This window comes from Nycticebus coucang, chromosome 4 (genome assembly GCF_027406575.1).
Source record: "Nycticebus coucang isolate mNycCou1 chromosome 4, mNycCou1.pri, whole genome shotgun sequence".
Taxonomy (NCBI): Eukaryota; Metazoa; Chordata; class Mammalia; order Primates; family Lorisidae; genus Nycticebus; species Nycticebus coucang.
This window is the reverse complement of record NC_069783.1, coordinates 42,012,400-42,038,910: the sequence shown is the minus strand read 5'-3', so window position 1 is coordinate 42,038,910 and position 26,511 is coordinate 42,012,400. Positions and strand designations below refer to the sequence as shown.

The 26,511-nt window shown below is 40.0% G+C and overlaps 1 protein-coding gene across 1 annotated transcript in view; it reads right to left on the bottom strand.

Moving 5' to 3' along the window:
• Nucleotides 1–20,233, bottom strand: part of PLEKHH2 (pleckstrin homology, MyTH4 and FERM domain containing H2) — a 128,593-nt gene extending 108,360 nt beyond the window's left edge. Inside the window, exons 1-2 of the mRNA XM_053588894.1 lie at nt 20,156–20,233; nt 11,538–11,667 (exon numbers count right to left, since the gene is read on the bottom strand). Of these exons, the coding sequence (XP_053444869.1) occupies nt 11,538–11,660 (123 nt within the window). The 5' untranslated portion in view covers nt 11,661–11,667; nt 20,156–20,233. The remainder of the gene's footprint in view (nt 1–11,537; nt 11,668–20,155) is intronic.
• Nucleotides 20,234–26,511: the final 6,278 nt, after the last annotated feature.

Genomic DNA, 26,511 nt, shown 5'->3' with positions numbered 1-26,511 from the left:
GTTTAAATTGAAGGTGATGGTTTTTGTTCTAGAAAACGGTCAGTTTCTAGGGAGTGCTCTCTAAAGAAAAAGCAATGGGGGCCATTGTACTCCCCGTTTTTGATATTCTGCTTCTCACTGCTATTGACTTCCTGTGCTTTCCCTCAGCAAACCTCCCATGATGATGCTATCCTATATACCCTGTTTCCCCGAAAATAAGACCGTGTCTTATTTTAAGGTGTGCTCCCAAAGATGCGCTAGGTCTTATTTTCAGGGGACGTCTTATCTTTCCTGTAAGTAGGTCTTATTTTCGGAGGATGTCTTATTTTCAGGGAAACAGGGTAGAGTATTTTTTTTTTTGTAAATTATTACCAACTCCCTAACGTTTCCTTGCCACATTCCAGTTTCAAGTTCTATTATTATATTATAAAGTATTTATGCTGGCATTTAAGAAATTATCTGCCCAGTTGGATAAAGAAATCTAGCTATATACCACTTAAAAGAACATACTGAACACATGTCACAAAGGTTGAAATGAAAGGGATAGGAAAATATCCCTGTTTTCCATCTTCTTAGCATTTTGCTCTACTTCCCAGGAACTCTCCCTAAGTTTCTGGTTCAACCCTTTTATTAAGTTTTCCATTTCTACTCCCATGTTTCTAATTTTTCAAGTGCCCTTATTTATTCTCTAATTATTCCCTGTTTCATGGACGCACAATCCTTTATTTTCCTTCTGAGAATACAATATTAAATGATAACATTTTGCTCATTTTGTCTTGTCTCCTTTTCCCTATATATAGACATGTTGGGAGCCTTTTTCTGATTTTTCTCTACCTTTCATGTTAGAGGCTTTCTTCAGACGTCTAGTGATCCATGAGACACTACTTTACGGGTGAGGGACTAAAATGCTGACTAGAAACTTCAGCATATATGTGGGGGTTCCTTGACTAAGAACTTTAACCTTGGGTGATCTAGCTGGGCTCTCTATTGGGGAATCACTGATGTCAGCATCACTATCTCTCCCCTCCTGGATTCATAAGAGTCCCTAAAGACTTCCATTTGCCTCCTGAATTAAAGTCTGGCTGCCATCATTTTAGTAGCCAAGTAAGAGAAGGGGGTTTCTCGAAGTAAGGTTCAAGGTTACCAATAAATATGCACATAGTCACTTAGTTCCCATTTTTGGTGTAGCAGAATGATAGAAAGCACGAGCACAGTCTAGAACAAGGCTTGGAGGGTCCTGAGCTTCTCCTAAGAGGCAAATGCCCTACAGAACGCATTTGTACATCTACAGAGGGGCTGGGATATGTCAGACTGAAATAGCTAATACTAATGGTAAATATGTGGCCCTTAGCATCAACTAATTTCCTGAAACTTTCTCAAGTATCCCTGTATACCAAGTGTCCAGCAGCTAAGCATCTACTTCCTCTTAAAAAAATTGAAAAGTTGCTCTCTTATAAAATTGAATATATTGTTTGAAGTGCAGCAGTCCATCAACTGAAGCATTTACGAGCTCACAGCCAAATAGACAGTATCACACCCCCTCACCATAAAGCAAAGGTTGACTGCAGACCAGCATTGATCATTTATACACAACTGTCAAGTCAACTTTGCAGATATCCCATTCATAAATATAAATAGACCAGGCGGTGCCTGTGGCTCAAGGAGTAGGGCGCTGGTCCCATATGCCGTAGGTGGCGGGTTCAAACCCAGCCCCGGCCAAAAACCACACACACAAAAATATACATATATATAAATAGACCACCAAAGATGATCAGACATATGAGTAAAGCTTGCAACCTGAAAAAACACAACATAAAAACAGGGGAGAAGGGATAGCGCCTGTGGCTCAGTGAGCAGGGCGCCAGCCCCATATACCAAGGGTGGCGGGTTCAAATGGAGCCCCAGCCAAACTGCAACAAAAAAATAGCCGGGCCTTATGGAGGGTGCCTGTAGCCCCAGCTACTTGGGAGGCTGAGGCAAGAGAATTGCCTAAGCCCAAGAGCTGGAGGTTGCTGTAACAAGGCAAAAGAATTGCTTGAGTCCAAGAGTTTGAAGTTGCTATGAGCTGTGATGTGAAGACACTCTACTAAGGGTGACAAAGTGAGACTCTCTCTCTCTCTAAAAAAAAAAAAAAGGAGAAAAATACAATTCAGGGAACAGAAGAAAACTTGTAAAAATCTGAATTAGTGTTTAAGAATCAGGAACTCTTTTAGCTAGGTGTTGTGGTGAGCGCCTGTGATCCCAGCTACTTGGGAGGCTGGGGCAAGAGAATCACTTAAGCCCAAGAGTTTGAGGTTGCTGTGAGCTGTGATGCCACAGCACTCTACCCAGGGCAACAGCTTGAGACTCTGTCTCCAAAAAAAAAAAAAAAAAAAAGAATCAGGAACTTTCGAGTAAATTACTTCACAACTATGCCATGAGACAGAATTTGTTATTCCCATTATACAGATTAGGAAACTGATATTCAGAATGAATATGCCTTGCACATGATTATTCTCCCAGCCAGTGACATGGCTGAGATTTCAATTCTTTTAGCTGAAACACAACTGCTCTAGAATTTATAAACTATATACACAATGTATACTTATACCAAACCATATGAAAATCAATACCAAATACATAAAACCACAAAAATCTTAGCTGGATAACATTTGTCTTTATTTCTGTCCTTTGTCTGCTATTCTTTCAGCTTAGGAAGCTTTAATTTGTAACGTAAAATCACAACATTTATAATAGAAACAATTTTAAGTTACTTATTTTCAGGGAACTTACCAAAGAAAGAAACAAGATATAATCAAAAGAGACTGAATTTGGAATTAGGGATTCTAACAGAATTCTACCACTAGATAAATAAAAGCTAAGTGCTTTCTCTCCAAATATTGGATGTATTATTTATTTACCCATCAATGGTTAAGGCAGGAATAATGATTACTACATAACAGAAACTCAATAAAATTTTGTTGAACAAATGAATGAAAGTATAAAATGAATGAATGAATAAAAGCTTTAACTCCAAAAAGTTATTTAAAAGGAAGGATAGGGCCAGGCTCAGTGGCTCACACCTGTAATCCTAGCACTCTGGGGGGGAGAGGGGCAGAGCAAGGTGGGTGGATTGCCTGAGCTCATGGATTTGAGACCAGCCTGAGCAAGAGTGAGACCCTGTCTCTAAAAAATAAGCAGGCGTTATGGTGGGTGCCTGTAGTCTCAGCTACTTGGGAGGCTGAGGCAAAAGAATTGCTTGAGTCCAAGAGTTTGAAGTTGCTATGAGCTGTGATGCCATGGTACTCTACTGAGGGTGACAAAGTAAAACTCTGTCTCAAAAGAAAATTAAATAAATAAATAAAAGGAAGGATAGACAGGGTATAATGGGTCATACCTGTAATCCCAGCACTTCAGGAGGCCAAAGCAAAAGGATTGCTTTAGGCAAGAGTTTAAAACCAGCCTGGGCAACATAGAGAGACTCCATCTCTACAAAAAAAAATTTTTTTTGTTTTCTTTTTGAGACAGAGTCTCACTTTGTTGCCCTTGGTAGAGTACCATGGCATCACAGCTCACAGCAACTTCAAACTCCTGGGCTTAAGTGATTCCCTTGCCTCAGCCTCCCATGTACTTGGGACTATAGGCACCCACCACAATGCCTGACTATTTTTAGACACTGGGTCTCGCTCTAGCTCAGGCTGGTCTCGAACCTATGAGCTCAGGCAATCCACTACCTCGGCTTCCCAGAGTGCTAGGATTATAGGCGTGAGCCACCGCTCCTGACCTACAAAATTTTTTTAAAATACTAGGCATGGTGATGCATACCTGTAGTCCCAGCTACTCGGGAGGCTAAGGCAGGAGGGTCACCTGAGCCCAAGACTTCAAGACTGTAATGAGCTATGTTCGTGCTACTGCACTCTAGTGTGGGGAAGAGAACAAGACCTTGTCTCAAAAAAATAAAAAGTAAAAGTAAAGTGGGCGGCGCCTGTGGCTCAGTGAGTAGGGCGCCAGCCCCATATGCCGAGGGTGGCGGGTTCAAACCCAGCCCCGGCCAAACTGCAACAAAAAAATAGCCGGGCGTTGTGGCGGGCGCCTGTAGTCCCAGCTGCTCGGGAGGCTGAGGCAAGAGAATCGCGTAAGCCCAGGAGTTAGAGGTTGCTGTGAGCCGTGTGACGCCATGGCACTCTACCCGAGGGCGGTACAGTGAGACTCTGTCTCTACAAAAAAAAAAAAAGTAAAAGTAAAGTAAAGATAAACTTTGATCAAAGGTAATCACTACATTTTCACAACCTAATTACAGGTCATAAATACTGAACACTTCACATTGCATTAATGTAAATAAATGTTAATTATATTCCACAAAGTCTAGAAGACTTCAAACCAGTTTTAAACATAAGGGTAGTATGAAGGGAAATACTTTGATCTTGAGTGATTATTTGCTAGTATAATTATTCAAGCTGGAAAATAACTTTGCATAATACTAAGAAAGCGATGCTGGAAATATTCAGGTAATTTTTTACTTTCATGATTTAGACTATAATACAAACTTTGGCTCAATTTCACCACCAATCCATATTCAGTCAGGAAAAAAAAAAAAAACTTGAAATAATCTACACCCCATATCAGGCTTTGGACAAAAATAAGTATTTTATAAACAGGCCACGTCTCCAATAACAAAATGAAGCAGCAAATTCTAACCTAGTGCTTAACTGACTACTATACTACCCAAGGCCTTCTGTAGCCAAAGTGAATTAAGCAACAACTGGCAGAAGGAAATTTTCCACCGAGCTTGTAATACTCAGCAATCCTCTCATTGTTACAGATACTGAATACAAATAAACTTGTTTAATAGATTGGTAATTTAGGAAAAATACTTTAGGACCTTCATATTCACTAATACAATAGCAATTCCAAACCAAGTACCTCTCTTCCCGATTTTTCCCCATAAACCCCATAAAAGATTCAACTACCAAACATCTTTTTATTTTGCAATACTATCTTCAGCCAATAACCCCCCCAAATGATATTTAAAGGAGCATACAAAGTCCCATTTTTAAGTATATGTAGAAATTCCATTAGGTATTATGAAATACTAGGTGGGCCAATAAAGTACTTGAGGAAATGTATAATTTATTTTATTTATTTATTTATTTTTTTGTAGAGACAGAGTTTCACTTTATTGCCCTCGGTAGAGTGCTGTGGCGTCACACAGCTCACAGCAACCTCCAACTCCTGGGCTTAGGCGATTCTCCTGCCTCAGCCTCCCGAGTAGCTGGGACTACAGGAGCCCGCCACAAGGCCTGGCTATTTTTTTTTTGTTGCAGTTTGGCCGGGGCTGGGTTTGAACCCGCCACCCTCGGTATATGGGGCTGGCGTCCTGCTCACTGAGCCACAGGCGACATTCGGAAATGTATAATTTAAATAGGTTAATCATAGTATTGTAAGGGACCGTTGGCTGTAAGTATATGCCAAGCTGTCCAGGGATCCCTTGCTGGTGTGAGTCAAACCTAGACTGCCTCAAGGGAATCATATTCACGAAAGAAATGCCGAGCTGCAGGAAATCCCAGATGGTGATGCTGCATCAGGTAAAAGCAGTGTTAGGTTATATAGGCCATGCTGATGTCCAAAGGGAAAATTCTTCATATTTTTCTTCCTTTCATTTTCACCGACAATCTAACCCACAGGAAATAAATAACATTTCACTTCCGATTTAACTTAAAAAGAAACTTTCAAACAAGAATGCTTACTGTGCACAAGACCCACACTGGAACTGGAACACTTGGAATTGGATACTTTGAGTTTTACATGCTGAAGGGGAACACAACTAAAGGTGTTCATGGAATTCTTAGAACTTTGAAACTGGAGTTAAGGAGGGAGGTTTGATGTTACTTCTGGGGAAGCTGATGAAAGATGGAAGAGTCAAGGACAATCAATTCAAGACAGCTCCAGAAGGCATGTTAATATGAAGAATGGGAGCCATAAAACCAGTTAGTGCAAAAGATCAAGAAATAAAATTTGGCGTTGAGAAGGGGCTGAGGGGCTAGTACACAGGGAATCAAGGTAAAGGAGTTTTATGGAGAAAGCACAATGACCAAACACCAGTGGCAAGTTAAAGAATGCTCAACAGATGCCAAGTGCCAAGGATGTGGGGAAAAGGGAATCCTTGTACACTGGTGGTGGGAATGTAAGTTGGTACACCCATTATGGAAAAAATGTATGGATATTCCTCAAAAAACTAAAAATTAAATTATCACATGATCCAGCAATTCTACTTTTGGGTATATACCCAAAAGATCTGAAATCATTATGTTCCTGGTGTGATGGCTCAAGCCTGTAATCCCAGCACTTAGGGAGGCTGAGGTGAGAGGATTGCTTGAGGCCAGGAGGCCAGCTTGGGCAATATGGCGATACCCCTATCTCTACCAAAAAAAAAAAGGAATCAGAATCTGCATTCCCATGTTCATTGCAGCATTATTCACCATAACTAAGATACAGAAACAACTTAAGTGCCCACCAAAAAATGAATGGATAAAGAGAGTGTGGCATAGTTTCACAATGGATTACTATTCAACCTTAAAAAAAAAGAGAAGCTGTTATTTCCGACAACATGGATTAACCAGAACACATCATACTCAATTAAATATGCAAGGCAGAGAAAGATAAATGCTCCATGATCTCACTTATATGTGGAAACTAAGACAGCTGAACTCATAGAAGTAGAAAGTAGGCCAAGTGCAGTGGCTCATGCCTGTAATCCTGGCACTCTGGGAGGCCGAGGCAGTTGGATTGCCTGAACTCAGAAGTTTGAGACCAGCCTGAGCAAGAGCAAGACCCCATCTATACTAAAAACAAAAACTAGCCAGGCCTTGTAGTGCACACCTATAGTCCCAGCAACTTGGGAAGCGGAAGCAAAAGGATCACTTGAGCCCAAGAGTTTGAGGTTGCTGTGAGCTATGATGCTACAGCACTCAACCTGGGTGACAGAGTGAGACTCTGTCTCAAAAAAAAAAAAAAAAGAAGTGGGAAGTAGAATGATGGTTATCAGAGTGTGGGGGACAGGGAAGCAGGGAATGAGGGATTGTTGGTAAGAGGGCACAAAGTTTCAGACAGATGGGAGGAATGAGTTTTGAAATCTATTGGACAGCAGGGTGACAATAGTCAAAAATAATATATTATATATTTCAAAATTGCTGAGGCTAAATTTCAAATATATTTACCACAAAAAAATGATAAGTATTTGAGGCCATGGATGGACATGTTAATTAGATTGACTTAATCATTCCACATTGTGTAAATATAACATCACATTGTACCCAATAAACATATACAATCATATACAACTTAAAAAATTTTTTTAATGCCAAAAAAAACTTTCCTTTTTCCCTCTCTGGCTCAGAAAACTAACTAGTATTATTGTAAAGCAGAAAAACTATTTAAACCTCGGCTTCCCTGAAGAGTTTATATTTGGCACCCTAGGGATATTTCCAACACCATTCCTGAAATTCCTCTAAGACCTCTCCCACTTACAGCAGCACTTGCCCAAGACTTCAATAAGGCCTTTTTCTTCACAAGCTTCAATATTCTAAAGTTACTTAAAAATTGTGATGAAAAAAAAAATAGGTGCAAAAATTGTTTTTCTAAAAGATCCTACTCCATTTCCAAACAATAGAGGGTAAAACAGAGATCTATCTTTAATTATAAAAATGCCCTGAGATATCCCATACATTTTTTAAAAAAATTCAGAAGCATATTTGCCATCAATCTGTAATTATATTCAAGATATCTCCTTGCACACATAACCAATATGTCCACTGAGAAAGTTATAGGAAAATAATGACTTACTTCTAGGGGCCACTCTGCACAACAAACCTAAAAGGTAAGGTTGGCAGCTCTGCTATTTGTTACATGTGTGATATTGGGTATACTACTCAACTACTCTCTGCTTTAATGTTAATTCTTAGGTTGGTGATAATAATAACTACCTTGTAGGGTTTCTGTGGGGTTTAAACTAGCTAATGTAAAACTCAGGAATCAGAGTTGGCATCTAGAGTTAGCTGCTTGTAACCAGCACCGATAATATATAACTAAGAACCAAAAGTGTCACAGAAAAGAGAAGCTGGCCACAATCCTGGCAAAGAACTGATGAATCAAATTAGTATTCTCTCAAGAATCTTCAGCCTTGGACTGGAATCCATTTGGAGGGAAGGTATGGAGAACTATTAGGAAGAAGCCTTAGGGTAGACTGGTCCTAACACAAAAGGTTGTGGATGGGACCATACTAGCTTCTGGAATGCAATATTGACTCCAGTTGGCACTTAATAGGAATGCAATAGAGTTTGCTTTGAAAAATATGTAACGTTACGTAACTTGTTATTACTACATACATACATAAATGAATACACACAGATATCTACCCCCAAGCAGAAGTGGATTTGCATCTTGCATGGCTGAACAGAAGACAGAATAGATGAGCAGGAAGATATATCAGAGAAAGCAAAGAAAGTGATAATAAAACTAGTTAGTTTTAGAAAGGCTATATAAGGTGATAGCTAAGCATTCGGGCTTTAAAGACAGAATGCCTGCATTCAAATCTTAGCTCCACTACCCACTTTTTGGTGTGAACTCAGGCAAGTTACATAACTTTTCTACCTGAGTTCCTTCCTATGTAAATCTAGGTGTTAGTAACTATCTCATAGGATAGTTGTAAGGATTAAAAAGCTGACATATAAAGCACTTAGAAGATTTCCTGGCACATAGTATCAGTTGCCTAATCTATAAAATGGGGATAATAAAATTTATTACTCCACAGGTTGTTATAAGAATTAAATAAATCATATCTATAAAGTGCTTAAAACATGATAAGTCAATAAATTTAAAGCATTTTCATTAAAACATGGTTATCTGCCAAAAATTTTTAAACCTGAGAATCCTTATTTCTATTTTGGTGTTGAATATATTAATATTTACTGGAAAACCATGTGTAATTTGGCAAACATATCTACTTTCCAATATGTAAAACATTTCTGAATAATTCCATCCCTTAGATCTGCCAAAGGATTTAAGCCACAGATACAAAATAAAGAAAAGACCAGGGCGGCGCCTGTGGCTCAAGGAGTAGGGCGCTGGTCCCATATGCCGGAGGTGGCGGGTTCAAACCCAGCCCCGGCCAAAAAAAAAAAAACCAAAAAAAAAAAAAAAAAAAAAAAAAAAAAAAAAAAAGAAAAGACCAAAAAAAGAAAAAGAAACCACAACTGAAACAGAAATTTTGAATATTTCCTCTCCATATTCATTTACTGACCAAAAAAAATCAAATCTAATAGGTAAAAAAATTAATAATGAAAAAGATATTTACAATTTTACTTATAGAGAAAACAACAGTTTCATAACTTAAAAAAATGGGCACTTGGGTGGCGCCTGTGGCTTTTCAGTGGGTAGGGCACTGGCCCCATACACGGAGGGTGACAGGTTCAAACCCGGCCCCGGCCAAACTGCAACAAAAAAATAGCCAGGCATTGTGGAGGGCGCCTGTAGTCCCAGCTACTCAGGAGGCTGAGGCAAGAGAATCACCTAAGCCCAGGAGTTGGGTGTTGCTGGGAGCTGTGACGCCATGGCACTCTACTGAGGGCGATAAAGTGAGACTCTGTCTCTACAAAAAAAAAAAAAAAAAAAGGGCACTCATAAAGAAACTTCCTACAATATGCTTTCTAATTAACAGAACAAATATTGCTATAAAATTTAGAAATCCAAATAAGTATACTTCTATTCAGACCAAAAGGAAATCAACAACATACAGAAGTCAGAAAAACCAAGGTTTTGAGAAGGACGCTGTGGTCAACAGTGTCACCTGCTAAGAGGCTAAGACAACAAACAACTGGCAAATGTCCATGAGGTTAGGCAACAAAAATGTAATTGGTAGATCTTGACAAAATCATTGGATGTGGTGGTTGGCGTTGTGGAAAACACCAGATAAATCATAGTACTGCCTGATTTTTACAGAGAGAAATGATTTTTATAGAGAGAGGAACAAGAGACAAAGAATGAATCACTAACTTTGAGTCAGGAAAAACTTCCCCATTTTAGACTTATTCAAACTGTGATTTTTTTTCAAGCTGTAACCGTTATTCTAATATCAATAAATAAAGCATGTTGATACTGGAGATTTACTCCACAAAGCCTATTACTGGGTTATCCTTGACCCAAAGTGAACAGGATAACTTTAGTCTTGCTGCCTAAACGACGTTCAAGCACAGTAATTTAAGATGATATATATGAAAGTTTTAACTGAACAATGTTTCCCTGGATTTTATTAGAATACTTTTGTGCTAAGAGATTCTTGGCTAGCAATGGGAAGAAGATTTAAGACCTTTTTTGGAGATGTGATACACGTACCAGTTTCTATCCCACAAAAGGATTATGCAGAGTGGAATTTAAGTGTAATTTTCTGATCAGTTCTGAATGACCATTAATATCATTCATCTCTTCATCTAAAAAGTGCTATCTAATAGAAATACAATGTGAGCCACATGTATACTTTTAAATTTTTTGGTGCAAACATTAAAAAAGTAAAAAGAAATAGGTAAAGTTAATTTTAATATTGTCTATTTAACCTAATATCCAAATACTATCCCTTCAACACACAATTAATACAAAAACTATTGCTGAGATACTTTACATTCTTTCACACTAAATCTTTGAAATCAGTGTTTATTTTACATATGCAACACATCTCATTCGAGGTGTTCAATACCCACATATGGCTCGTGCCTACTGTACAGGATAGCATAGGCTTAGAATCCAAGTCCTCTGGAAACAGGAATGTGGGCTGTCTTATTTGCATATGTAACAACAGTATTAAGATTGTCTAACAGAAATTAGCCCTCAAAGAATATTTGTTGAATAAATGAATAAACAAAAAAATCTATTGGTTTATACGTACATATAAAACCTACTGGTTTTATATAAAACTATTGGTTACATATAAAAATCTATTGGTTTATATGTACATATAAAACCAATAGTTTTTTTGTTTATTCATTTATTCAACAAACTTGCAAAAACATTCCTGTGATTCAATATTCTAATCACATGATTAGAATTATTAAGAAAAGTATATAAGTATACTAAAGTTAATTCTAGCCCAGATGATAGTTTAGTAATATACAGTCAACACAAATTCCTACAGATGTATATTTCAAAATATAGTAAATGTTTTACTATCAACAGAGAAATTTCTTCTATAATCACTTTAACATGATTTTCCTAAACATTTAGTAGATCAAAGGCTGTTGCACTCCTTTAATAAAATCAAATAAATTATAGCTTTTCTCTCTGGAATGCTATTCATTAAACATACACACTTCTCACATATTACACTAGCATTCACAAAAAATATTTCTTGTTTTAATGTCTAATCCACCCTAACTCCAGCAAAAGAATATACCAACTATATCTTTAAACACTTGACAAAAGTTAAATCATATTCATTATTTAAATAATGCATAACCTCCAAAGTACTGAGATTATTTAATATAAAGAAAACAGATAGCTAACATTAACACAGGCTGGGGAGAAAGGCATACCTTCTCTGCTAAGAGCTCTCGTATCTTGCTTGCTTGAACTCTAAATTTCATGAGCTGGGACTCCAGAGCTACACATCTTTCTTTCCAATCTACTGGTCCTTCTGGCTCAGAAAGCTCTGCCATATTTACTCTAAAAAAGAAAGCATTCAAATGGCACAAAACAATTAGTATTCAGGACAATTCATGGAATCATGCAAGGTACACATTCTAGTCACCATCTAATAGTATCCACACACAAGTTTAAAATTCTAAGATAAATTTCAAAACTGATTAAAGTGTATAGAAAGAACTTAATGGAAGTCAGGAGGCCAGGGTTGAAGGCCCAGCTGTGCTACATCTCAGTTTACCCAATCTAGAAAATGGGGGATGCGGACTATAACAAACAATTCTTCCCCATGTGTATGCTGTAAAGAACAAATGAAATGGGTGGTGCCTGTGGCTCAAAGGAGTAGGGCACCGGTTCAAACCCAGCCCTGGCCAAAAAACTGCAAAAAAATAAAGAACAAATGAAATATTGCTATTTCTAAAAAAACAAAAAGAAATCTTGCTATTTCTAACAGTACTTTGGACAGCATAACAGCACAACACAAACACAGAGTACGATTATTTTAGCTCTTCCCAAGATAAGACTGGCCAAATCTATCAGCTTATAATTTTACCACACTCTTTTTTTATACTTTAATGTAATTTCCTTTATTATAATTTTTTGTTTCAGATTAATATATGGGTACAAATGATTAGGTTACATTGTTTGCGTTTGTTAGGTGAAATCCAAATTGTAGTTGAGCCCTTCACCCAGGAGGTGTGCCATATACCCTTACATTGTGCCCATTAGGCGAGAGCTTACCAAACCCACTCTTTCCTTCTCCCCTCCTCCCTACTTGAATTTAACTGTACTTTTTTTCTTGTGTGGACACGTAGTTTATTCATCTAGTTTCACATAAATATTGAGTACATTGGATGCTTGCTTTTCCATTCTTGCATACTTTACCTAGGAGGATGTTCTCCAGATCCTTCCAGGTATATACAAAAGATGAATACAATAACATTTTACTTTATGGCTGAATAGTATTCCATGGCATACATATACCATAGTTTGTTTATCCATTTATGAGTCGACGAGGGCCACTCTCTTAAACTTACAGATGTATCAGTTTGATTCAACTGGTAGCATGATAAAACAAACTACAGAAATCTCATAGTAGTGGTACAATTATGGTTTAGATTTGTGCTATAATAATTACTTACCGCTGCTCTAAATTTATCCAGGTCTAGGCTAAGTCTTTTAAGCCAAAAGTCCTTTGGCATATTTAACTGGGGAAGTTATTATGATTCTGACAAATTTTCATAATTTATATTAGATGTAAGAAAAGAAAATATATAAATATGAAAGTTGGCTCAGACTCAATGGCTCATGCCTGTCTATAATTTCAGCCCTCTGGGAGGGTGAGACAGGAAGATTGTTTGAGACCAGGAACTTGAAACCAGCCTGGGAAACACAGCAGGACCCCATCTTTCAAAAATAAAAAAAAAAATTTTTTAAGTTTTTTTTTTCAATTAACCAGGCTGGTGGCCCAAGCTTATAATCCTTGCTACTTGGGAGGCTGAGGAAGGAAGATCTCTGAGTCCAAGAGTTCATGGCTATAGTGAGCATAATCATGTGCCTTTACACTCCAGCCTGGGCAAAAGAATGAGACTCTGTCTCTTAAAAAAAAAAAAAAAAAAAAAAAAATGAAGAAAGAGGGCGGCACCTGTGGCTCAGTGAGCAAGGCGCCGGCCCCATATACCGAGGGTGATGGGTTCAAACCCAGCCCCGGCCAAACTGCAACAAAAAAATAGCCGGGCGTTGTGGCGGGCTCCTGTAGTCCCAGCTACTCGGGAGGCTGAGGCAGGAGAATCGCCTAAGCCCAAGAGTTGGAGGTTGCTGTGAGTGGTGTGATGCCACGGCACTCTACAGAGGGCAATAAAGTAAAACTGTCTCTACAAAAAAAAAAAGTAGAAAGAACAGAAAAGAACTTTGCAAACAGCTATATTCCCAAATCTGGACTCAGGGAGGACAAGAGGCAAGAAAACTGATTTTGAAATTCTGAAGTGTTACTTGATTTTGGAAGCATGATTGTTTCTGGCTCTGAGATTCATAAAAGTAGCTTTAAATGTTTGTTAATGTTTTTCAGGCAATTTTAACAAGTAGCCTGACAATGTAGTTCAGAATTGCCCTTGCTATCAACTGATAAAATTTGGGAATGAATCTCCTGGAGAAGCCAAGTCGCAGTCATGGAGAACAAGTGACAGCAAAAGTCTCAGAACCCAGGGATAGTACTATAGTTGACATGTACTACTACTCTATTCTTTTGTTTAAAAAAGAATACAACCAAGTTAATTTTCCTAGTATTTAGTGTAATGTGACGCCTCCCTAATCCTACACTAATTTCTAAAAAATGTGTGCTATTAAAAAACCACCGAAAGGGGGCAGCACCTGTGGCTCAAAGGAGTAGGGCGCCAGCCCCATACGCCGGAGGTGGCGGGTTTAAACCCAGCCCCAGCTAAAAACAGCAAAAAAAAAAGACACACACTGAAGGATTATTTTTCTAGAATAAAAATTCTGTGTGTTTAAATCAATTTTTACGTTAATAGTGACATTACCACTCAATAATTTAGAAATAAATATAACCAGAATTGTTTTACAAAAGCTACAACTTTTTAGTCTGGTGTTGCGGCCGGGTGCCTGTAGCCCCAGCTACTCAAGACAGGAGGATCACTTGAACCCAGGAGTTTGAGGTTGCTGTGAGCTAGGCTGATGTCACAGCACTCAGCCTGGGCAACAAAATGAGACTCTGTCTCCAAAAAAAGCTACAACTTTTATTAAGAGCACTCTGGCCATCTCGAAGCCTCTAGATGTCCCTAAATTCTTGCATAATTTAAGAGAAACTTATAATTACAGAGCTAGAACTCATTTTCTTTTCATTTCTTTGTTTTTAATAGAATTCTCATTCCATTGTTTTCTGAGTTTTTTTACTAAGGATATTAGCTTTGCTAATGGTTTTTTTCATTACCCATATTCAGTATTAATAATTCACATTAGCATTTATTACCAATGATACAGGAATAGATAATGCAATTTGTCAATCACAAACTTTTTCTCATTTCTACTGTAATCTTTATTTCTCTCCTTTTTAGCTTTAGAGAAAGAAAATACAAAAAAGATGTTAAAAAATGACATGCAGGGCGGCGCCTGTGGCTCAAGGAGTAGGGTGCCAGTCCCATATGCCAGAGGTGGCAGGTTCAAACCTAGCCCCAGCCAAAAACCACAAAAAAAAAAAAAAAATGACATGCAATCCTGAAATAGACAACCCTAGGTTTTGAACCATTCATAAAACATTGCACAGAAATGCAGGGACTGCAATCTTAAGTAACAAAAGGAGTCTATTTAAGGTTGGCTAATTTTTTTCTCTACATTTAAAGTAACTTATTTAAAATAACTTATTTAAGTTCTGTAAAACCCTGCAGTTTTTCAAATAACAAAAGAGTACATATTTTTAACTAACGAAAATGTATCAATGTAATGTACTGTATGAATAAAATAACAAACAAAACCCACAAGATTATTTCAGTAGACACGGAAAAAAAGTGTGACAAAATCCAACATCCCTTCATGATAAAAACATTCAACAAACTAGCAGTTGAAAGGCACTTTCTCAACCTGATAAACAGGATCTACAATAAAGCCTAAAACTAACATCATACTTAGTGGTAAATGACTGAAAAATTTCCCCTAAAGTCAGGAATAAGACAAGGATGTCTGCTCTCACCACTTCACTCTAGCCAGGATAAGAACATAAAAAGCACTCAGACTGTAAAGAAAGAAGTAAAACTATCTCTATTTGCAGATGACACAATCATATATATATATATATATATATATATATATATATATATATATATATATATAAAATTCTAAGGAACACACACAAACTATTAAAACTATTGAGTTTAGCAAGGTTTCAGGAAACCAGGTGAATATACAAAAATCAGTTGTTTTTCTGATTTTCTCTATACTAGCAAGGAAAAATTCAAACTGAAATTAAGAAAATATTCCATTTACAATAGCCTCGAAATAAATAAAATACTCAGGAATAAATTTAACAAAGGAAGTTCAAGACATGTACTCCAAAAACTACAAAACATCATTGAAAGAAATTTAATTTAAATGGAAGAGATTGCGTTCTTATATGAAAGATTTAATATTATTAAGATAGAGTTCAGGTACAGTGGTTCATGCCTATAATCCTAGCATGCTGAGAGGCCAAGGCAGGAGGATCACTTCAGTTCAGGCATTCTGAGACCAGCTTGAGCAAAAGCAAGACCTCATCTCTACAAACAATAGAAATATTAGCCAGGTGCAGTGGCATGAGCCTGTATTCCCAGCTACTTGGGAGGCCAAGGAAGGAAGATCGCTTGAGCCCAGGAGTGTGACGTTGCAGTGAGGTATGATCACACCACTGCACTCTATACCAGCCATCAAAATGAGACTCTTTCTCAAAAAAAAGTAGTGATGATGGCAATACTTGCACATTGCTATGCACATTTAATACCATCCCTATCAAAATTCCAATGTATCGTTTGGAGAAATTAACAAATTGATCCTAAAATTCAACTGGAATTTCAGGGACAAAAAATAGCCAAAACAATCTTGGAAAGTTGGAGTATTAACACACTCTAACTTACTACAAAGCTATAGTAATCAACACTATGTGTTATGTGCATAAAGATAGACATACAGATCAATGGAATAAAGCTGAATCCAGAAACTGATTTTTGGCAAGAGTGACAAGATCATTCAATGGGGAAACAATAGTCTTTTCAACAAATAATGCTGGGACAATGAATATCTAATCTACATGCAGAAGAATGAATTTGGACCCATACCTCCTACCAAATTAATACATGTAAGAACCAAAGCTCTGTAACTATTAGAAGAAAACGGGTATAAATTTTAATAATCCTGGATTTGGTAACAATTTCTTAGATTTGACACATAAAGGATAAGTAATCAAAGAAAAAATAGATAAATTGGACTTCATCAAAATAAAAAAAAATTGTGCTTCAAAAGACACCATCAAGAAAGTACAAAAATAAACCACAGAATGGAAAAAGTATTTGTAACTCATATAAGGAACTTGTGTCTACAATATATAAAAGACCCTTATAAACTAAACAATATAAAAACAACCTGATTTAAAAATGGGCAAAGTATCTGAATAGACATTTCTCCAAAGATATTTACATGGCCAATAAGCACAGGAAAAGATGCTCAGTACCATTAGCTATAAGGGAAAATGCAAATTGAAATCACAATGATGTCGCATTTCCCATAGGATGGTTAAAATGAAATGAAAAAGACATAAGAAGTGTTGGCGGGGCGGCGCCTGTGGCTCAGTCGGTAAGGCGCCGGCCCCATATACCGAGGGTGGCAGGTTCAAACCCGGCCCCGGCCAAACTGCAACCAAAAAATAGCCGGGCGTTGTGGCAGGCGCCTGTAGTCCCAGCTACTCGGGAGGCTGAGGCAAGAGAATCGCTTCAGCCCAAGAGTTGGAGGTTGCTGTGAGCTGTGTGAGGCCACGGCACTCTACTGAGGGCCATAAAGTGAGACTCTGTCTCTACAAAAAAAAAAAAAAAAAAGAAGTGTTGGCGATGATGTGGAGAAATTAGATCCTTCATACATTGCTGACAGAAATGTAAAAATGGTACAATTGTTTTGTAAACAGTATGACAACTCCTTAAAAGCTTAAACACCAAGTTACCATTGACCCAGCAACCTCAATGTTAAATACATAACCAAGGGAACTAAATACATGTCACCATACACAAATGTTCATAGCATCATTATTCATGATAGACAAAAAAGTAGAAACAACCCATGTCCACCATCAGATGAATGGGTTGACAAAATCAGTATATGATGGAATATGATTCAGCCATAGAAAAGAATAAAGTTCTAATACGTGGTATAGCAATATATGAACCTTAAAAACATTATGCTTAGTGGAAAATGTCAGACACAAAAGGCCACATATTGCAGGAGTCCATTTACATGAAATGTCCAGAACAGGCAAATCCAAAGAAACAGAAAGTAGGTTAGTGGTTGCCAAAGGCGGTGAGAAGAGGGCAATGGGGGCTGACTATTAATTATGGGGCTTCTTTATGGGGTGAAGAAAATATCCTAGAATTAGACCGTGGTGATGGCTGCATGACTTTGTAAATATACTAAAACCCACTAACTGAACACTTTAAAAATATAAACTTTATGATTTGTAACATACCTCAATAAAAAAGATCATCTATTCACCAGTAAAGAAGAAATAGAAGTTTATATAGATGTATACTAGAAGCACATTTACAAATTTAATGATCCATTATCTGTGGTAATCCCTGCCAAAAATTTCACCACAACTCAAATAATTGAGAGGTAACTATTAACCTCAAATATGCAAAGCAGCACACATACATTTTACCTAGAACATTTTGCTATGAAAATGATGCAATAAATAAATTCAAAGTTTACCTATTCTTTTTTCAGTTATGCTAATTATATAATTTATAATGAAGAATATTTTATTTTATATATATATACTTTTTTTTTTTTTTGGTAGAGACAAAGTCTCACCTTATCGCCCTCGGTAAAGTGTCGTGGCGTCACACAGCTCACAGCAACCTCCAAATCCTTGGGCTTAGGCGATTCTCTTGACTCAGCCTCCCAAGTAGCCGGGACTACAGGCGCCCGCCACAACGCCCGGCTATTTTTTGTTGTTGTTGTTGCAATTCGGCCGGGGCTGGGTTTGAACCCGCCACCCTCGGCATATGGGGCCGGCGCCCTACCCGCTAAGCCACAGGCGCCGCCCATGAAGAATATTTTAAAATTAGCCTTTAACATCCACATTCCTCATTACTCATATTAAAAATTCAGAACTTGGCTTGGAGCCGGTTAGGGTACCAGTCACATACTGGTGGGTTGGAAACTGGCCAGGGCCTGCTAAATAGCAATGACAACAACAACAAAAAAATGCCCACCAGTTGTGGCAGGCGCCTGTAGTCCCAGCTACTTGGAAAGCTGAGGCAAGAGAATCTCTTAAGCCCAAGAGTTTGAGGTTGCTGTGAGCTGTGAGGCCACGGCATTTTACCAAGGGTGACACAGTGAGACTCTGTCTCAAAAAATAATAATTATTATAAAATTAAATTAAATTGAAAATTCAGAACTCCAGATTGGTTGGATAATGGTCTGCAGTGAGGTCCAGAAACCTGATTCCCTCATTTCATTCTGTAATTTCAGTTATTTAACATGTATAAAGTAAATGTAGTGTTAGCGCACATCATCTTGAGTAAAGAATTCTAATTTCGAGCAATATCCACCATTCTTCTCAATTACCACTGATGTTACAGAACTGTATAGCTTCAAGAGCTATAACCAATTGCTAAATAAATATCATATTTAGATTTTTGAACTTGAAAATAATCTATCTTCACTGCAGGTGACAAGGAAGTCCAAATATCCCCAGCGACTTTTGGAAATATTTACTGACACAAAATAAACTGTTTACAATTGTGGAATGAATGCTCTTTCTCTCTGAATCTCTGACTTCCTGTTTCTCTTCCCAATCCCAAAAAGGAAACAAAAAGAAGTGAAAGAGTTCTACTTAGGTTTACCCTGATGAAGGTCAGGGTTAGCCTCTCACATTTAGTTCTCTCCTCTTAAGGGGACAGCTTAAATGGGCAGGTAACTGTGAGTTTGTGTGTGCGCGCGCGCTCGTGTATACACGTCTGTGTTCTTCCTAAGGAAGAAAACTTGTCTTTCTTGACTAGACTGAGGCTTGCCTTGTTTAAGAAACCTTCTGACCCCCACCTCGCCCCACTTGGGCAACGCCTGCCCTTTGGAAGCACTGCCCAGAAAAGCCGTGCTCTTAACTGCGCGCTCCACACTCCTTGCAAAACTGGCATTTGCACAAAGAAAGCAGTGACTGCAGATAGCCCAGCACTAGAGCTTTTCCAACGCAAAGGGTTCAGCTCTTCTTTCCACAGCGTTTCGCACATCACGATTTATGGCTGAAAAAGAGGTCTACTAATTTCAGAGACAGCGTAGTTTCAGGGCAGATCACCTTAAGTCACCTTGACGTCTCAGCAACTTGAGGCGTAGTGAATGGTTCTTCAAAGTTTTGAAAAGTTTCGCCCCGAAATCACAGTCGGTCTTTCCAAGAGGTGAGGCCGAGTCGCAGCATCCCTAACTGCGTGGGCACTGGGCGCGGAGATGCCCGCGCCGCGCCAGAAGCCCGGGCCCAAGGTTTCCAAACAAAATGTCACGGGAGCCCAGGGGGCTAGGGACCGCGGGCCAAGGCCCAGCCCTCCAGGAGAGACCCAACCCTGGAGGCAAGAGCCTAGCTCCGGTGGGAGGTGCAGAGTTGCCAGCCAGTCCGCTCCATCCCGTTAGTCCCCGTCACCGTCTTCGCCTGTCGCCCCAATCCTCGACCCGGCGAGCCCTCCAGGAGGGCGTGCTCTAGAGACCGGGGATCACCGGGTAGCAGAGATGCTGGGGTCTCCCCTTCGCTCCAGGCCCTCCACCTGCCTACCTGTGCTGCGGGCCAACTGCGACAGCAACCGACGTCTCTTGCAGCTCCTGGTCCCGGGGATCCCCGAGCTTCCAGCCCGCGCCCGCCTCCCACGAGCCCAGAGCGGGAGGGACAAGGCACCGCCTCCTCCTGGGACTGGCGGCCGGAGTGGCCAATCGGAACCGCAGCCGGCCGCAAAGCGTCACTGGGGGTGTGGCTATAACGTTGGCCCCTCCCAATTTACCCCAAGAGGGAGTTCTGTCTTGGAGTAGTCTACTATAACCCACCACACCTACAGGAGAGACTGCTTGTGGCTGTAGGTTACTTAGCTACAATTCCCTCTGCCTGGACTGTTGTCCACCCTCCTGCTAGGTCTCCCACACTGTAGTCTTTCCTCTTACCAATCTGGCCTTCGCCTTCTTGTCAGGCTAATTGTCCTTAAGAGCAGTTTGATGTACACTGTGTCGAAGACTGTCATTGGCCTCCTTTTACGGAAATTATCAAGAACAGATCGCCTTGTCTGGCATTCAACGCCTCCATTATAACTTTCAGGTTTATTTCTCACAGTTGCCTTTCTCACATCTGTGACTACTGACTGCTGTGCACCTCCTCACCCCAAAGAAGTCCACTGGGAACGTTTACATGCTGTTTCCCATTCCACATTTTTAAAGTTCTGTCAACCAGGTGTGGTGGCGTGCACATGTGGGCCCAGCCACTCAGGAGGCTGAGCCAGGAGAATCGCTTGAGCCCAGGAGCTCGAGGCTGAAGTGATGCAGTGAGCTATGATCACACCGCTGCACTCTAACATGGGTGGGGGAGAGAGAGGGAGAAAGAGAAAAAGGAAGAAAAAGATCTAAACATCCTGTAAGACACAGCTCCAAATAATCCTCATGTAACCATGTCTGTTGCCCCATCTAACAGAAAGCTCTTCTCTTGTTTCTGCTCCCTCAGTCTTCAGATTTTTGCCGCTCTTGGCACTTAGCCCCTTCTGTCTGTGCACCATCCCTTATCTCTCCATTTACTGTGAGGGCTTTGAAAGTACAGAGTGTATTGCATAAGTAGATGAATGAAATTTTAAATCCAGTTGAATTTTATATCCCAAGCTGGGGACTGGAGAGGTCATTCTCAGGGGCAAATAAAAGTGAGAATTCCGAGTGGTATGGATAATCTTTCCCAATGTCACAAAACCAGGTCAGACAAATTACTCTCTTTGGTTCACAGTTGGCCAATAGAGGTTATCAGAAGGCTTTTTCCACTGCAATCATTTTGATTTTTAAGCTTTATTTCATCTTACTTAGGAAAAACACAAAGGAGATAAAGATTTACAAAGTTCCTTGGAAGAAAGGCAACAAGTGAAAACGACTAAAAGGCCAGCTAGCAAGTATGAGGCTTCCATATTTCTTCCAGATGAGCACTAATTTTGGACAGGATCCCAGACTACCCCCACACATCAAATTCCTTTTGCCTTCTGTGGGAGCTGATGATGCATATCATATGAAAAACTGTCTCCAAACAGCTTTGGCAAACAAGCAGGCTGGACTGGACTTCCTTTACAGAGTACACAGGAGTTAAATAAACAGACTTTGAGTAACTTGCATAATTTAACACAGTAAGTCAGCAGAGACCAAGCAGGAGAAAGAAAGAATGCCAAAATAGAATCACTTCCGTTTGTGAGTCAGAAATACTAAATAGACTAACAGAACTGAGTGAATAAAGTCACTCATGAAAAGCAGTTTTCTAAACACGGCAGCCACCCTTGTAAGGCTCAGCCAACATTTATTTACTGCCACTTTTTTCTGGAAACATGACAAACTGAATTTGTTTGGCTGTGGAGAATGCAGTGGGACAGCATCCTGTTTCTGGCTATGCGTGTTCATGGTACAATGGAATATTATTCAGCAATAAAAAGAAATGTAGTATCAATAGATGCTACAACATAGATAAACCTTCAAGCTCAGCAGCTAGGGTGCTAGCCACATACACCGGGGCTGGTGGGTTTGAATCTGGCCCGGGCCTGCCAAACAACAACAACTACAACAAAAAAATAGCCGGGTTTTGTGGATTTGAACCCAGCCCAGGCCTGCCAAACAACAATGATAACTACAACAAAAAAATAGTCAGGTGTTGCTGTGAGCTGTGACAACACAGCACTCTACTGAGGGCAACATAGTGAGACTCTGTCTCAAAATATATATATATTTATATGCCAAAGGAAATAAGCCAGTCGCAAAAGAGCATATATTGTATGATCCCATTTATATGAAATGTCTAGAATAGACAAATCCACAGAGACAGAAAGTGGTTGGTTGGCTAAGATTGGAAAGGGATAGGGATAATGGCTAAGAGGTTGAGTGAGGCTGCTGCTTCTTTTTTTTTTTAGACAGAGTTTCACTCATTTACGGTGGGGTTGAGAGCAGTGGCATCATAGTTCAGAGCAACCTAAAAATTTGGGGCTCAAGTGATCATCTTGCTTCAGCCTCCCAAGTAGCTGGGACTATAGGTGCACAATACCCAGCTTTTTTTTTTTTTTTTTTTTCCGCAGTTTTTGGCTGAGGCTGGGTTTGAACCTGCCACTTATGGCATGTGGGGTCAACGCCCTACTCCTTTGAGCCACAGGTGCCGCCCAATACCCAGCTATTTTTTTAGAGACAGGCTGAGCTGATGAACTGATATCTTGCTCAGGCTGATCTCCAACTCCTGAGCTCAAGCAATCCACCTGCCATGGCCTCCCAGAGTGCTAGGATTACAGGTGTGAGCCATCACGCCCAGCCTAGTGAGGCTTCTTTTTGAGGTAACAAAAACATTCTAAAATTTATGGTGATGACTGCGCAAGTCTGTGACTATATGAAAGGCCACCAACGTGTATAATTTAAGTGGGTAAGTCATATGTTACGTGAATTATATCCCAATCATGCTGTTTTAAAACAGAAAAATACATGTTGAATCTTATGTTTTTATAGCAGTGGCAAAAAAAGATCTCTGACCAGCCATCATGAATAGTAATAGCAGTATAAACCATTGTTTCATAAGTATTTGCCTCCATTGTAATATTATGTCTATTTGTGATTATTTGATTGTCTGTTTCCCCCAGCAGACTGTGAGTGCCATGGGAGTAGAAACACTGTAACACTATGTTTTGCTCTTTAGTATATGTCTGGCATCTATATGTGCCTGACATATAATAGGTACGCAATAAATGTTAGCTAAATGAATGAAAAAAGGTGGCAAGGGATACTTTTGATCGAATACTGATAATATTCAAGGCATTTTACTAAGTTACAAGGAATAAAACTATGGGCAAAGCAGATGTTGGAGTTACAGTCTAGAGGGAGAGGTGCATGTTCATTAAGTATTCACACAAATAAGTATATAACTACAATTTCCATTAGGTGCGCTGAAGGAAAGCACAAGGTTATTATTCATTAAACTGAATAATAAAGGGTTGTGGCCCAGTCTCAGGAGTCAGGGAGGCTTTTTGTGAGAAAATGACATTTAAGCTGAGATCTGAAAGAATTGGACAGAAGAAAGCAAAGAGATGATGAGATGAGCATCCCAAGTCATGGGAACCCCAGGTGCCAGCCTTGTGGTGAAGAAGAGCCTAAGATGACAGAGGGACTAAATGGAGGCCATGGAGGCCAGGGTACAAGGAGAAGAGGCCCGCATGAGGAGGCTGCAGAGGAAAGACGGCCAGATCACATGAGGTCTCAAGGAAAGGGCTTCACAAACCTTAGTGAGAATCTTGTTAAAATGCAGGTTCATTACCACAAAGTAGTGGAGTGCACCTGCAGTCCCAGTTACTCCATAGAATCACTTGAGCCCAGGAGTTAGAGGTTGCAATGAGCTGTGATGATACCACTGCACTCTAGCTGGGGCAACAGAGAAAGAGCCTGTTTTGTTTTGTTTTTGAGACAGAGTCTTACTATGTTGCCCTCGGTAGAGTGACATCCTGTCATAGCTCACAGCAACCTCCAACTCTTGGGCTTAAGTGATTCTCTTGCCTCAGCCTCCCAGGTAGCTAGAACTACAGGTGCCCGCCACAACGCCTGGCTATTTTTTTTTATTGTAGTTGTCATCATTGTTTAGCAGGCCCAGGCTGGGTTCAAACACGCTAGCCTTGGTGTATGTGGCTGACACCCTAACCACTGAGCTACAGGTGCTGAGACTGAAACTATTTCTTTAATAAATAACTAGTCTATGGATCTATTTTAGTTTGGGTTCCCCCCAAGATAAAAGAATTTGGGTGCAGGCGGCACCTGTGGCTCAAGGAGTAGGGCACCGGTCCCATATGCCGGAGGTGGCAGGTTCAAACCCAGCCCCGGCCAAAAACCACACACACACACACACACACACACACAAAAAAAAAAAGAATTTGGGTGCAAGTAAGTTTATCCAAGACTTGATATGATTGCAGGAAGCAAGCCAAAGGAGTAGGGAAGTACAAAAGGATTGGAAGGAGAACCAGTGAGAGTGAATTAATTAATAAGGAGTTATTAATGAAATTATTACTCTGTTTAATTGGGGCTATTCTTGCTGGGGTCCTCTCAGTGATATCTTGCAACACATCTCTGAACTTCTTAACAAGGGATGAGAGATTAGGGATATTTTAACTACCAACTTCTTCCCCTCCCTGGTGAAAGATCTTTATTTGGGCATAACTCTTACTTGAGCTTAACCAAAAGGCGGAGAAATGATGCAACCTAACCCTCCAACATTTCCAGTCTGCCCTTGTATGGAGACAGATTCACAGGCAGTGAGACTAGTAAACTGTGGGTGTGCGTGTGAGTGCAGGTAACCTCCAGGTAGAGCCAAGAGCATACAGGTGGGGCAGGGACTGTCTCTGCCACTCACACATATGGTGGCACTGAGATTTAACATATATTCTTGCTATTCATATTCACGAAGTTCATATCAGGGATACCACAATGTCAGATTTTGGTGGGGTCATAACTTTTATAATTTGTATCAACACAGCCTCTATTTCTTTCTCATTTTCTACAGGCTGATGTATCTATTAGTCAAAGTGGCTATAGTGCCTATACTTTAAGAAGCTCATTGGGCGGCGCCTGTGGCTCAGTGAGTAGGGCGCCGGCCCCATATGCCGAGGGTGGCGGGTTCAAACCCAGACCCGGCCAAACTGCAACAAAAAAAAATAGCCGGGCGTTGTGGCGGGCGTCTGTAGTCCCACCTGCTCGGGAGGCTGAGGCAAGAGAATCGCTCTAAGCCCAAGAGTTAGAGGTTGCTGTGAGCCGTGTGACGCCATGGCACTCTACCGAGGGTGGTACAGTGAGACTCTGTCTCTACAAAAAAAAAAGAAGCCCATGACAGGGTGGTGCCTGTGGCTCAAAGGAGTGGGGCGCCGGCCCCACATGCTGGAGGTGGTGGGTTCAAACCCAGCCCCAGCCAAAAACTGCAAAAAAAAAAAAGCCCATGACAATGCTTTACTTTTTTAAATCAGAAGGAAAAAATTAACGTTTTGGTCAAGAAAATATTTTAGTATATGATATTAATTATTCATCTTTATATAAATACTGGTTAAAATATAACTTTTTTTTTTTTTTTTGTAGAGACAGAGTCTCACTTTATGGCCCTCGGTAGAGTGCCGTGGCCTCACACAGCTCACAGCAACCTCCAACTCCTGGGCTTAAGCGATTCTCTTGCCTCAGCCTTCCGGTAGCTAGGACTACAGGCGCCCGCCACAACGCCTGGCTATTTTTTGGTTGCAGTTTGGCCGGGGCCAGGTTTGAACCCGCCACCCTCGGTATATGGGGCCGGCGCCTTACCGACTGAGCCACAGGCGCCGCCCCAACTTTTTTTTTTTTTTTGTAGAGACAGAGTCTCACTTTATGGCCCTCAGTAGAGTGCCGTGGCCTCACACAGCTCACAGCAACCTTCAACTCCTGGGCTTAAGCGATTCTCTTGCCTCAGCCTCCCGAGTAGCTGGGACTACAGGCAACCGCCACAACGCCCAGCTATTTTTTTTTTGGTTGCAGTTCAGCCGGGGCCGGGTTTGAACGCGCCACCCTCGGTATATGGGGCTGGCGCCTTACCAACTGAGCCACAGGCGCCGGCCCAAAATATAACTTTTAATACTTTTTTATAAAGGAAAGAATCCAGAAAGGCAAAGATACTATGTTCATGAAAGTTATAAAGTGACTCTAGGTTTCTTAGGTCCCTTCCTTCCTTCACTCTTATAAAACATTTTCGAACAGTTCATGGAAAATGCATATTATGGATTTCAGGGTTTTTTGCACCAAAATAAACTTGTAAAAACTTGTTATAATATGTCTAATCAGGATCCAGAGGCATTATAACTGTTGAGATATCACTTACAAAAGAATCCATACTAGAGAACAAGAATTTTGCTAAAATTGAAGCAA